Source organism: Sapajus apella, unplaced genomic scaffold (assembly GCF_009761245.1).
Source record: "Sapajus apella isolate SASKATOON/1434 unplaced genomic scaffold, GSC_monkey_1.0 scaffold3, whole genome shotgun sequence".
Lineage (NCBI taxonomy): Eukaryota > Metazoa > Chordata > Mammalia > Primates > Cebidae > Sapajus > Sapajus apella.
The window spans coordinates 26,747,348-26,762,205 of NW_022436943.1; the positions used below are offsets into that span (position 1 = coordinate 26,747,348).

The 14,858-nt window shown below is 37.0% G+C and overlaps 1 protein-coding gene across 7 annotated transcripts in view; it reads right to left on the reverse strand.

Annotated features, from left to right (window-relative positions):
* UBR5 (ubiquitin protein ligase E3 component n-recognin 5) overlaps nucleotides 1-14,858 on the reverse strand; it is a 151,369-nt gene that overhangs the window by 29,506 nt on the left and 107,005 nt on the right. For all 7 annotated transcript variants that reach the window (XR_004260795.1, XM_032251304.1, XM_032251303.1 and 4 more), the window contains exons 27-40: nucleotides 14,257-14,405; nucleotides 13,717-13,808; nucleotides 12,428-12,574; nucleotides 12,208-12,326; nucleotides 11,999-12,125; nucleotides 11,777-11,906; nucleotides 10,756-10,916; nucleotides 10,406-10,645; nucleotides 5,994-6,117; nucleotides 4,921-5,032; nucleotides 4,223-4,354; nucleotides 3,279-3,536; nucleotides 2,438-2,706; nucleotides 2,054-2,265 (exon numbers count right to left, since the gene is read on the reverse strand). Coding sequence is in view for 6 of the 7 variants with exons in the window: in XM_032251304.1 (XP_032107195.1) it covers nucleotides 2,054-2,265; nucleotides 2,438-2,706; nucleotides 3,279-3,536; nucleotides 4,223-4,354; nucleotides 4,921-5,032; nucleotides 5,994-6,117; nucleotides 10,406-10,645; nucleotides 10,756-10,916; nucleotides 11,777-11,906; nucleotides 11,999-12,125; nucleotides 12,208-12,326; nucleotides 12,428-12,574; nucleotides 13,717-13,808; nucleotides 14,257-14,405 (2,272 nt within the window). In the remaining variant the exon portion in view is untranslated. The remainder of the gene's footprint in view (nucleotides 1-2,053; nucleotides 2,266-2,437; nucleotides 2,707-3,278; nucleotides 3,537-4,222; nucleotides 4,355-4,920; nucleotides 5,033-5,993; nucleotides 6,118-10,405; nucleotides 10,646-10,755; nucleotides 10,917-11,776; nucleotides 11,907-11,998; nucleotides 12,126-12,207; nucleotides 12,327-12,427; nucleotides 12,575-13,716; nucleotides 13,809-14,256; nucleotides 14,406-14,858) is intronic.

Here is a 14,858-nt window from a genome sequence, read left to right on the forward strand (position 1 = left end):
CTCCGTCTCAAAAAAAAAAAAAAAATATCTATATACAAAGGTTCATAGGAGCATTATGCGTAACAGTGGAAAGGCAGAAACAACCCACATGTCCAACTGATGAATGGATAAACAAAATATAGTATACTCATACAATGAAATATTACTCGGAAATGAAAAAGAATGAAGTACTGATGTATGCTAAATATAGATGAATCTGAAAATTATTATGCTAAGTTAAAGAACCCAGTCAGAAAAGACCACATACTATATAATTCCATGTACATAAAATATCCAGAATCCACTGAGAGGGAAAAAGATAATGGTTGCTTAGGGAGGCGAAGGAAGGAAACATGAAGAATGACTGCTAACAGGTTTCCTGTAGATAGGATTAAAACATTACAAAATTCATTGTGATGAAAGTTATACAGGACTGAAAAACAATGGAACTAGACACTTTAAATGGGTAAATTATATGTAATATGTGAAGCATTACATTAAAGCTGACAGAGAGAGAGGAGGGAGAACACTGCCACCAATCAAGACCTGTTATCAGAATTCTGTGTTCTCTGGGGTAAGAACTACAGCCTAACAAAGATAAGGCTTTTGTCTCTTTGTGGAGCAGCCTTTCTAGGACAGGAAAGCTGCTACCTCTCAAATCTCTATCTCTAGTACAGTTATCTTTGCCAAGCACTCAATTCTGTATACTTGACATTTCTACCAATTTTTTTTGCCCAGTTCTCACATGTTCAAAAGCAAGTTTGTCCATTACACCTACCCTAGGTTTTTCTCTTTAATTTTCCTACTAGTTATTCAGAATCAAGGTCTAAATATAAACGATGCTCCCTCCTACTTAATCCCTCAACAAGGCCCTAAATTCTGTTTATGATTTCAGTGCTTATCACCCCTCCTTTTGGTCATCACTGCCCTACTTTAGTAACTATTACCTCTGCCGTAGATGCCTATCACTGTCTTGTTTTCCAAGTAATCTCCTAGACCCTTTTCTTTCCTCACTGTATGATCTACCCAGAGTTAACAAAAGTATTTATCCTGAGGCAGAGCTAGAACCAAATCCTTGAATTTTGACTTTAGGTATGAAGCACTTTTACTATATTACTGTTGTTGCTCTAATGTTCAGTGTTTGCACTGATACCTACTCCTGAAAAAAAACACTTTATAACTGAATAAAAAGAACATAACAAATATATAGATATATATTTTAATTATAACTCAACAGGATAGGGGAGGCAGAAAAAAAGAAATGTGAATTGAAAAACGAAAGAGCAGCACTGGTAATCACACATACTTTCCCCCTCCTGAGTACAAGGTACATCTACATCCAATCATAGTCAAATTAACTTTCTAAGGTGGGGGGAGTCTTGGGGATGAGACAAAGACATAGACCAACAACTTCAAAAATGAAAAGTCTTTAGTATCATATTCCTATGATGTAAATGGATTCTTAAAAATAGCTTGGAGAGCCGGGCATGGTGGCTCACACCTAGGCCGAGACAGGTGGATCACCTGAGGTCAGGAGTTTGAGACTAGCCTGGTCAACATGGTGAAACCTCCTCTCTACTGAAAATACAGAAACTAGCCAGGAATGGTGGCGGGCGCCTGTAATCCCAGCTACTCGGGAGGCTGAGGCAAAAGAATTGCTTGAACCCAAGAGGCAGAGGTTGCAGTGAGCCGAGATCGCGCCATTGCACTCCAGCCTGAGGGACAAGAGTGAAACTCTGTCTTGGGAGGAAAAAAAAAAATAGCTTGCATGATAACCAGCCTATTATGCTTCAACAATTTAAGTAACGCAAGTAAGTCATTTCTTTCTCACAATAAGATGAGGTCTTACATAATAGCAATTAAAAAGCTTTAACCTTCCAAGATATAAAGGTTCTATCTAAATATGTAAATACAGATACTCCTCGAGTGAAGATGTGGTTATGTTCTGATAAACTCATCATAAGTCTAAATGTATTTAATATCCCCCAAAACCCCATTATAAAGTCAAAAAAGATTGTAAGATGGGGATCCATGGTAAGTTGGGGACGTTCCATATATGCGAAGAATTTCATACCGTCTGCCTTCAAGTGTTCGTAAGCTAGCTTCTTCTCGCGCAGTCATCCTCTCTCTTCTCGCTGAATTCTGAGAAGCGTGAAGAGGATGATTTGGATGCCCAGGATCACCAGCAGATGCTAATGCAGAACCATAACGTAATTGAGCTTCAGTAGAATCCATAATACTGACCATCCAGTTCCAAGTGGGAATAAGCTTTTCTTCTACATAGTTCTATGAAGACCAAACTAAAATAGTTAAAACTATCCAAATAGAACTAAATTCGATATAGCAGCAGTATGTCAACATTTAAATGTTTAACATTTAATTCCCCTAATACTGGAATTCTCAGAATTGACAGCCAAAAAAATATATTGGAATGAGAAACTTCACAGTGGGTTCATACCTGTAAGTTTACTGCATCTTGGTAAGTCAATTTCACAGCTGCTGGAATCTGAGAGTATACTAGGTGATTATACTTAGGAATAAGGCCCATCAAGTCCGAGATTTGTCTAATGACAATGCTGTAAGCCCTGGCTAAGCTGCTTGCAGATGTTAGGTAGCTGCTGGCGTTGCTAGCCTCCAAAGCAGCTGCTGCAGCTGCAGCACTTGTACTGATGGTACCACTCCGGCGTAAGTTTGAAGGATCAATATAAATCAAACCCGCTGAACTTGCTATAAGGAAAAAAGGACAACCACAATGAGCTAATGTCAAGTGCTAATTGTGCTTCTCTGGCATTTACTTATGTAAATCTAAATGGTCAATTGTGGTAGCGGAGTCAAAAACTTTGCCTAAACCACACTATTTTGGGGAGGGGGTATTGAGAGAACAATAATTAATACAAAGTTCTCAACTAGGGGAAATCTGATCCCCACACCACCACCCTACCCTGCCAAAGGGGATACATTTGGCAGTATCTACAGACATTTTTGGTTATCACAACTGTGGGAGCCAAGGGGAGGGGAAGAAGGCTGAGATAGGTTTTACTGGCATCTAGTGGGTGTAGGCTAAGAATGCTGCTTACCATCCCACAATGCACAAGATGGCCTCCCACAGTTATCCAGCCCAAAGTTTCAATAATGCAGACTCGGAAACCCTGCTATTATCATATGCGCCTCATTTTTATATCTGAAGTTCAATAAAACAATGAGCAACTATCATAAAACTAATCTGTTCCCTAGATGAGCATGCACAATTTTAAAAATCTATTTAAGTATTCTTAGGAATACCAAGTTTTCAGACTTGCCTGCTGGTGTAGATGTACTGGAAGGGGCTGTACTCGCTGCTCGCTGATGCTGGGTGTTGCGGACAGCCCACTGCATTGAACGGGGAGCTTGGGCAGCACCATTGGCATGGGAGCTATTTGTGGTTCTTTCTAATGGTTCATCGAGCATAAAGGTCTCCTGTTCTATGTCATCACTCTGACTACTACTGCTATCAGAATCACTTGAGTCATTTGATTGAGAATCATCTTCAGAAAAGAAGGCAGGAACACTGCTTGCTCCTAAAATTTTTATTTTTAAAACCAAAAACATTGTTTTTGTTAAAAATTAGAATTATAATGTATCCCCCTCATTCAGGAAAACATACATATTAAACAGAATGCCAGATTGTATTCAATAATCCACAAAACCCACCACTAAAATGGTTTTTATTAGAAAACAACTTTTGGCTGAATGTGGTGGCACATGCCTATAATCTCAGCAACTGAGGAGGCTGAGGTAGGATGACTGCTGGAGCTCAGGAGCTCAAGACCAGCCTGGGCAACACAGCAAGATCCCATCTCTTTAAAAAAGAAAATTTGCCCGATGTGGTGGCTTGCACCTGTAGTCCCAGCTACTCAGGAGGCTGAGGTAGGAACTCAGGAGTTCAAGGCTGCAAAGAGCTCTGACTGCACCACTGGAATATCCAGCCTAAGTGACAGAGTGAGACCCAATTCAAAAAAACAAAAAAGAAAGAAAAGAAAATCAAAATCCTTTAAATGAACTTTAAAATCCATTCATTATTTAATAGCCAGAAAAGTTGGGGTAAGAATTATTAAAATAAGACTTTCTTTACTAATATCCAGAGGACAAGGATGAAGTTATAAAAATGCTTAGCTACCCTTATATATATCACACAAAGTATGAACCAATCCATGCTGAATACTCACACAGCCTTAGCATAAGTTGTCAGGATAAGGTGACATACCTGCTTCTGAACCAGCAGTTGCTGCAGTGACAACACTTCTGCGTCCACTAGCATTATCTTGGTTGCTATGGTTACTTTCACTATCACTTTCTGTTTCAGCTGCTGCTAGCAAGTCCAGCTCCATATCACTCCCTAAAAAATATATTTAAATAAGAAAAAAGCACAAACTACTATGATTTAAAACAGGGTTGGTTATGCCAGAATATCATAAGGGTGGGAACTAAGAAGGCATGGGGGGTGGGAGTTGGGGAGAAGGGGAATGGTGTGAGAGAGAAGGGATAGCTACAATAAAAATAAGGAACTACTCAACCTTTGAAGAATGACTAGGGAAATTATGGTAGTCAACAGACTAGCACAACAGGACAGTGCAGGAGAGGACTGAAAGTAAATATACAAATCATTGCACCTAGGTGTAATTAAGGGTGATTTATTTTCCTTTTCTCTTATTTCCAAATGTTTCATAATGCGACTACGATTGTTTAAAAAAAGTCTTTTAAGAAAGTGACTTAAACAAAAAGGAAAAAGGGAAATCATTTTATATATGTATTTATATAGCTCCTAAAATTTTGAAACAGATGCTACAGAAACACTTGGCAGAAACTAAGTTGACCATTTCACTATACACTCAAAAGAGGTTTCTCTGTTTTAAAAGTCCCTGATTTATTCATACAGAGTAATTTCTCAAATAACCTGCATACCGTCTTCATCATGCTCATCATGTTGTCCCTCTGCCTCAGCATTTTCTTCCCCATGTTCTTCCTGTTCATCATGATGATCCTCTTCTCCAGCCACACCCTCCACCACCTCAACCTAAATCCAGAATCTTATTTGTAGACAATCAAAGTACATAATAAACCTGTATCCCTACCAGTGTTCCCCCAAAGAAATTAGTTAACTAAAATGCAAAGATCCCTAACTATAGAGAATTCTAAATCATATACCAAGCAGTTTTGAAAATCTTCATTTGTTAGTGACAATTTGCTGTCAAAAAATTATATCCACAGGTCCCAAAGTTTATTACTGAACATATACAGAACACTCAAATTAGAAGTTTAAAAATTATACTGGAGGCAAGGAAGAGAGTTAAATTTTATATACTGTGGCCATGATAAAAATTTACTTCATAAATATGTAGTATCCTCTTTCAAATGCATTGCACAAAACTACTAAATTTTTCTAACATTAAGAGTATCTTGGCCGGGTATGATGGCTCACACCTGTAATCCCAGCACTTTGGAGGCCAAGGCAGGCGAATCACCTGAGGTCAGGAGTTCAAGACCAGCCTGACCAAATGGTGAAACCCCATCTCTACTAAAAATACAAAAATCAGCCAGGCATGGTGATGCACACCTGTAATCCCAGCTACTCAGGAGGCTGAGGCAGGACAATCACTTGGACCCAAGAGGCTGAGGTTGCAGTGAGCCAAGATCAAGGCTACTGCACTCTAGCCTGGGTGACAGAGTAAGACTCTTGTTTTAAAAAAAAAAACAAAAACAAAAACAAAACGAGTATCTTTGCTGTTAACAAACAGTATCTTCACTCTCAATCCTTAGGTAAAGACAAGTTTGTGTCCAGTTTCCTAATATCCAGTAAGTCACGAATTCTCAAAATAATTTTATTATGTAAAACCACAAATAAGAATATACAACAAACATCTACAAACTGGATGCAAATGCATATAATAATCTCAAGCTACTATTAATATAGCTTCTGACTACTATTCCTTTCCCACAAAATAAAAGCTTTTTTAATCTATCACAATTAAAACCACCTCTTCCACATCTGCTGAAACAATATCATCCTGTTCTTCATCTCTGCCCCGAACAGGCTGTGACTGGCTGATGCGCCTCTGCTGTGGATTCCTGATGATGTAGGATGACTGAGACTGACTGGAGCTGTAAGCAATCAGGAGCTTGTGAGTATACTGCTGCCACAGTTCAGAAAGGCAACACATACTTTTATTTAACTCATTTATTACATGTGAGAGACACTTGCTAGGACCTGACTTTAAATCTGGGAATTCTTATAAACCATCAATACTTAATCTATAAATCAGAAAACATAAATCTCAGAATATGCTTTTTCTTTTTAAGTCATTTCAAATCCGTGTTTATGCACATATTTGTATGAGTCCATCCCATCGAAAAATTCTACAGGGAGATTTTTCCTCCTCCACCAGCAGTTCTCAGTTTCCAAAGGCTCTGATAGCACCATTTGTACACTAACTGAAAGTGTTTAATGCAAATGATCTAACCTTTAAGAGATCTGATATGACTTCTACTTTGCATGAGCTTATTAACCAGTTATTTGCTGATGTGTGTGGGGAAAAACATCAGTTCAAAAGTATGATTTTAAGACAGAGTCATAACCAGAGGCAAAGTGGCAAAAGTTTCACTTCCCTGAACACCTGACTTAGAAACAACCAAGAAAAGACAGTTGACTGGATTATAAAAGGAAAGGGAGAACCAGAAAATACAGCTTAAAGTGCAGACCAGAGATCTGAAATTGGTGGCTAAATAACCATGTCATCTATTATTTATAGATTAAGAAATGGGGGGGTAAAAAGATGCTGAAGTCAAAAGACCTTTAAGTGATTGCACTGATAGGTTCTTTCCTAACCATAGTTGCTATGAGAAATGAGAAGCCAATCATACCTTAGAGTCAACTGAAACACCATGCCTTCAAACAAACAGATAAGTAGTCTCAATATGGTGTTTAACACTAGAGCTATAAGTAACTGGTAAAACAGAGATCATGAATTACAAGAGTGGGCTAAGAGAAAATCTATAGAAATAAAAAAGGGTATTTCCAACCACTGAAGAGATTTCAATATTAAAACATAAAAGTTAGCACTGTGTGAAGCCATAAAAAATGAACATTTCTTTTTTAAAACAAACATCCTGGAACAAACACCCAAAAAAAACTATAGTCCCCTCAAAGTGGTTACTTTAAGAAGTTATGCACTTAATATGTAGAATACTACCAATACAGGCTGGGTATAGTGGCTGATGCCTGTAATCCCAATGCCTTGGGAGGCTGAGGTGGGAGGATTGCTTGAGGACAGGAATTTAAGACCAGCCTGGGCAACACAGCAAGACCCAATCTCTACATACAATTTTTAAAAAGTTATTTAAAAATACCAATACATAAAAAACATTACAGTTGAACATCCCTTACCTGAAATGGTTGCGACCAGAAGTGTTTTGATTTTTTTTTTTTTTTAATTTTTTTTGGAGTATCTGCATTACATACATTTATCAACTGAGCATCTTCAATCCCAAAATCCAAAATGATCCAATAAACATTTCCTCTGAGCCTCATATTGGTGCTCAGAAAGTTTGAGGTTTTGCAGTATACTCAACCTGTGTAACTCCCCAATAGCTGTGTGTCTTCAACTTTCTTCCCAACAGACTTGCTGGCACAATGAATCACAACAGGCCTGAAAACCTAGTCTAAAAGGCCCTGATATTATACTTCTAAGTTTTGGGGACTTCTAGTTCCAGCAATTTGGTAGATTAATTGTACAGAGAAATGCCTCTTGTTAAGGAACATCTACATATGCTAGATACTAAAAAAGGAAAAAAAAAAAAAAAAGTACAGCTATGCTGGTGATAAAGAGAAACAATTATACTGTATAAAGCTTGACACCACTTATCCCAAAGGCACCTGCTGATGTCTCTTGGGCTACAAGAGCTTCAAAGAACCACAGACTTCACATAAGAGTCTGGAGGCTAAGCAAAGGATAGGAAGTCATCACAGGAATCTCCTCTTCTGTCTCCCTCACATATATAAAGCTAAACATAAATCTTAAAAGCACAACACCATTAGGGAGTGAAACAGAAAATCATACCTCAAGAGACTTCCTTATCTCAGCCATGAATGGATGCAGAAAGAAAAAAGGTCTCTTTTTCAAAACTTCTAACTACAAGTCTGCATTCTAGAGAGTTCAGGACTGCAGTCTACACTGTAAAGTTGGTTTCAGTGTCGGTTAACTGTGTGGTGACTCAACGCTATCAGCAAGCACCAAGCAGTCTTCCTCCCTACTCTGCCATCTACTATTCAGAACACACACAGAAGGGGAAGAAAAAAAAAAAAAAGGAAGTATCTGTCAAGACTGAAGTCCCATATCTAAACTTTAGCTGTGTTACATTGGAGAAGTCACCTAACTTCTGTGAGCCATAGTTTCATCATTTTACAAACTAGAATGATAGTGATTACCTATAACTTATTGGGAAAATTAAAACAGGTAATATGTCCATAATGCTTAGAAAAGTTCCTAGTACACAATAAAATTTCAGTAATTGTTAGTTACTGTTATATGAGAGAGATGGAAGTAAAGTAGAAACACATTATTTACTAAGAATTAACAAGAACATTTTCAAGAGGTGGAAAGAAGCAACAGAAAAAGCAGAACTACTATAAGACTTCACTCTCGATGGGATGAAATATACCATCTATTATCCAACACAAGTGAAATCCCAGAAAATGGTCAAGTCTGTGTTTTTTTTTGTTTTTTTTTTTGAGACGGAGTTTCACTCATGTTACCCAGGCTGGAGTGCAATGGCGCGATCTCGGCTCACCGCAACCTCCGCCTCCTGGGTTCAGGCAATTCTCCTGCCTCAGCCTCCTGAGTAGCTGGGATTACAGGCACGCACCACCATGCCCAGCTAATTTTTTGTAGTTTTAGTAGAGACGGGGTTTCACTGTGTTGACCAGGATGGTCTCGATCTCTTGACCTCGTGATCCACCCGCCTCGGCCTCCCAAAGTGCTGGGATTACAGGCTTGAGCCACCGCGCCCGGCAAGTCTGTGTTTTTAAACTTAAGACATCCTTGAAACACCAGTCAAAACACACCCTTTATGGGTAAGAATACATACAATGTATAGCATATGTAGATGTTCCTTAATAAAGAACTTTTAACAGTTGAAGAAAACAGCACTAATTCTTAATTATCACATGAGATCTCCTTCTTGAAGATTTAGGAAGCTGCCTCAAGAATCAAGCAAAGGGAGTGGAATAAAGAGAGTTTACGAGTATATAACACTTTAATAAAGAGGCTAAGAACAAGATGACACAAAATATTGAAACTTAGTAGGAACAGTTTCATGGACAGTGTTTAGAAATGAGATGATCCCAAAATCTGTTCAATAGCCATCAATTTTTTATGTTCTAAAACAAGATCAAGGGAGGAATACTAAGAATTCACAAAGTAATACCACTTAAGTAATTGATGAGTTCCTCACAGGGTATCAAGATTAGGAACATGATATATCCAAGCAGATCTCACTAGCAGAAGCATTTAATAATGGGATAGGATTTGACAAATCTGAGGATATACAGCTTGATTTATAACAGTTTTCAACAAGTCCTAGAGGTATATCAGTATCAAGGATACTATGGAAGAGCTCTGTCAGACAAAACTGGATGTAGATTAAAGGGACACCTGACATTAAAGCAAAAGTCGGGACGCGTATACTGGCCTAGAGGAGAATGATGAGAGCAGATATTCAACACCAACCCAGATCAAACCCAGAGATGACAAGTTAGGAACTACCCCAAATACTAAAGCAGGCCATCCTTACTAACAGAGATGTTTTCCAGAAAAGGGTCTTTAGAGCCTAAAGGTCCTTATTAAAACATTCACACATGCACATGATAATAAAATCAGACTTGAAAAACAAACTACACTAAATATTTGCCAAAGATCTAGAGCATTACTACTGATAAGGATGGCCCCTAAACCAGCAGAACTGGTATCACCTGAGAACTTGAAAGACATATGAAGTTGGAGTCCCCACTTCCAGACCTCCAGAATGGGCATCTATATTTTAATAAGATTCCCAAGTCATTTTCATACATATTAAAGTTCTAGTTTCTCAACATTCTGATTCAACAAGCTTACAGTGTAACTGGGGAAACTAGCAAACAAATAGAAAAGATAAATGAGACTTAAGAATAAATAATCTTATAATCAGAAACATTCCTCATGGAGTTATTTTAGCCCTGTCCTTGATAATACAGCGGTTGTAGAAAAAATATTTAAAATTCCAGCTTTCTCGTTATTTTATATTACACAAATGATCACGTACACCACCTGAGTGCTTATGCAAAGGTTTTAGTAAGCCAAACATGACATTTCCAGAGAGAGAATTAACTGGAATCTGTTAGCTGGTAGCAGTTTACCTGCTAGACTGATCAGATGATGGTCGTGGTGGTAGTGGTTCCACTGAAAATAATTCTTCACTGCCTTGCATGGCATCTATGCTGGTACTAGCCAGAGTAAATGGTGCAGTTGGACGAGCAATCCCCATTCTGACAGGAACAATCAGTGACTCTGCCACGTTGCACAATTCTTCCACAGCATAAGGTAGCAATGCTTGGAATACACGCTTGCATTTTCCAATTGGTTGTGGAATAAAGTTGCTAGAACAAAACGAGAAATTTAACAATCTATCTTTTCATATGTATAAATCATTATCACAAAAACAGTGTGAAAATTGGTATCCGAGCCAAAATCAAAAAGGATGCCTTACTTTTTCTTTTTGGATGAAGCCATTTCCACACTCAGAATGACAAAAACTCTTGCCACTGAACGTAGAAACCTCATTGTCACAGCAATAGCTTCTTCTCTACGTCCAGGTGTATATTTGTTTTGGAGTTCTTTCACTAGTGTACCTAGTAGAGTATCTAAAAGCTTTAAAAATTATAATCACTCTATTAATGTTAAGATATTTCATAAGATGTTCAGAAATTCATAAAGTTATAAATGCTAACACTTTTTCAGTATTAACATTTCAAATTAAAATCTCAAAACAAATTTAACCAAAACATTTATAAGGTCAATTTACGAAATATACCTACCAATACAGTGAGTCCTAAATGTATGATTTCTTATTTTTTGTCCCATAGTCCCATATATATATCAACTAATATTTAGATGAACAATACCAACTACATCAAATCAGAATATATTTAACTCACTCTAGGGCACTTTCCAAAACAGTAAAGCAGATTCAAATATTTATGTGAATAAATTCATAATCACATCTCCCTCACAGAACCATTACTTTCTAGTCTCTTTTCTGTGCACAGTTTCTTGTATAAATATTAATTACAGAGAACACCCAATTTTCAGAGTTTGGTTTTTTTAAATGTTACTTACAATAAGCTTTATTTTTAAATTGCTGCATCATATTCTAGTAAGTGGTCATGCTAATAATTTGATTCAAGGGTACACTATTGCTGAGCTGATAAGGTATTTGTTTTTAAATTTTACATTATTCTGTGACATGCGTTTATTTTTCTCATATTGTAAATTATTTCTTTATGACAGGTTCTGAAGGCACTGATAGTTTTATGGCATTTGACATTGCCAATTTGTTTTCCACAGAGGAAGAAATGCAATGCCACCCCATTCCTATCTGAGTGTGTTATTACCATAACTTCATTAACACTGGAACTGAAGCTTTAAATTCTTTTCTACTTTCACAGCAAAGAAGAGTACTTGAAAAACATACTTTTCATGTACTTCTAATACACATTCAAAGAACTTACCAAAATATCTGCTGTACACTTAACTATAAGGCAATGAGTGAAACAGTCCAGCCGAATTGTGCCACTTTGCTGATTGAGGTATACTTGCTCTTCTGGCAAAAGATGGCCTATTCTACTGCTGGCACTAAGACTTGAGGAGGAAGGAAAGACAGAATGAACTGTAAAAAGTCTACACTAACACGGGAAATACATATATCTAAGAAGGTTTTAATGAATACATACGGGTCTTTATTCTCCTGTGACCCAAACATAATCATAGATTTCAAGGCATTCCAGTCCTGTAGAACACGTTCCAATGCAAGCTGGGCAAATCTTGGAGGCTCTAAATCATGATCAGGCATATCTGAATCTAAAATGAAAAAGAAATAAGTGAGCAAAACAAAAATGAAACATTGCTTACCACATGTGTCATAAATGTCTAACTTACTCACCTTCAGGACTGGCTGTTTTTCGGTTACGATCTTCCCTGATGCGAGGTGGCCTGTACTGGCAATGCTCCACTGTCTGCCTTGCGACTGTCTGTACTAAGAATAGTAAGAGGTGTTCTCCCCTGCAAAATAGAACACTGCTGTGAGGAGGGAGGCTGAAAAGCTACTCCGGTGTGCTGCGCTTTTTTAACTTACTGTAAATTGTCCTAAAAATCCTACTTGCCTGCTGTTTGGCAGAGTGACCAGATTAGTAGCAGTGAGCAGGCGATAAAGTAGATCAAGACGAGCAGATTTCTGTCCAGCAATAAGAGTTTTACATTTACATTTCTCCCAACAATCACAGTAGGCTGTTGGAGACGTCCGTTTGAGTCTACAGAGAATTCATACACAAGGACAAAAACTGAATTTTTAAAATATACAATGGTTTATGTTGACATTATGAAGGCATAAATCACTGAAACTAGAGACAGCCCTTGTTAATTTCTAAATGCAAAGTATAACTGTAAAAGCTTATATAACAAAAAGGATCACTCAGTAGTAATGGTGTCCATAAAGCAACTTCTCATTCTTATGAAAAGAGGTACTCTAAGACTCAGGTATAGTCACTTTTGGAATCTCTTCATGAACTCAAATGCAGCTCAAGTGTTCCTCCTGTATGCATCTAATGAGTCCTGTAACCCTACTGGCAGATATTTCTTGCTCTTGCTTGTGGTCTCTCACAGGACTGTGAACACTGTCAGGACTATTCATGACCACCCTGGCATCTAGTACACTTGGCAAAAAAATCAATAAACAGATTATTATACTTTTAGATGCTTAAAATAAGGAAGACAAAAATAGCAACCAGAATTCTCTTAACAAAAATTATAAACAATGCAATATCCATTAACATTTTTCACTTGTCCTATACAATTACTTAATGGCATGGTAGATGGTTTTTACAGTCCAATTCTCTATTAATCATAACATTTGTAGCCCTTTATACTATGTCCCTATCCATAATCCTAAAACACCCCAGATGTTAGTGCTAGGGTATTTCCTTGCTTCTTAGGTTTGTGAAAACCAACAGAACTAGCTGTGGCAACTGTTGCTGAATGAAAGGTTGTTGCATTTAGTGTAAGTAAGACACAGTTCAACATTCACCCTTACTCCCTCAAGGCCTATGGCAATTTTCTTCTAGTATACCCTATTAAAGGGGGCCTGAGAATTCGCTGCATAATAAACTCAGGAACATTCTGTAGATCCATTTCTCAAAAGACTAATCTGAACCTAGTTACAATGTATAATCACTTACTTTTATTTAAGGAGGGTTACATTAGAACTAGAAAAGAAATCAAACATTTCAAAGTATACTTGAAATCAAAAATCACATATACATAAACTGACTTAAACAAGGGAAATGTAATCTCATGCTTTCTGAATTAAAACATAGCTTAGTATAGACTTCCATACAGCAATATAAATCTAAACAGTTTATAGTATTAAACTGAAGAAAACTAGAATGGTACTCACTTGCAATCATGACCTTTATGACAAACCCTTGCACATTCTGTACAACAACAAAGTGATTCCAGCAAGCCACAAGTTCGACACTCAAAAATATCCTAAAATTAAGAGTGTACTTTTAATGGAATAATTAAAAGTGTGCATATATCTCATCATCATAATTATTTCTGATATTTTCTGAAACAATTCAATCTCAACAAACAAAATTATGTGCTTTGGAAAACTAGGTATTATGAAGAACTACAACAAATACACAGTTTATAACTGTATGCAAACAGAAAAAATATATCATCCCCAAAAAGACTTTATAGTTATAATATCTATAATCAAGATTTGTGGGTCAGATACTACCCAGTGAAAATTTTCATGATATGCCATATTTAACTGAGCAATCAGCTCTTTTGCCTCATTTACTTAGGAATTAAATCAACTTTCTTTATATCAGACCTAACAATTCCAAAGCTGAAAACTGAAAGTCTAGTGATAGTCATAGGGAAAAAAGACACAAAGATATAATTAATACAGGAAAATGTAAAAATAACTTACCTGGTTAATATGCTCTGCTCCAGTCCATGTAAAACTGCAAGTGTCATTACAACATAAGACATATAAAGGAGAGTCATCAGGGTTGGTACCTGATGGGCAAACCATTCCCATGAATACATCTTCCTCTTTTTCACTTGAGGATACTTCAGCTAAAAAAGTAAGAACATAGCAGTTCATCTCTCAGGAAAGGACTTAATTAGCCATCCATTATCTTCAAATGGAAAGGCTTTAAGTGTATACAGAATATATATAAAACCAGAAATTATATATAGTTTTAAAAAGTGATATACAGAGACAGCATGCAAATAAATCTAACCAATTCTGAAACAATATCAAGTAAAGCATAATTATATCATACCCGCATATGACGACAATACAAACACACTATACATCAGCCACCTGAATCCTTAGCTCTGTTTCAGGCAGTTAAGATTCAAGTCCTGGCTCTATTTAGCAAATCACAGATCATATCATAAACTATCAGTGTTTTTAAAAGATAACTACCTTAACCTTTCAAAGGCTGGATGGTAAGAACTAACAATCCTTAATGCTTTCTATTTAGCAGGAATTCTAAGTCATAAGTAACAACAAGACATCTCCCT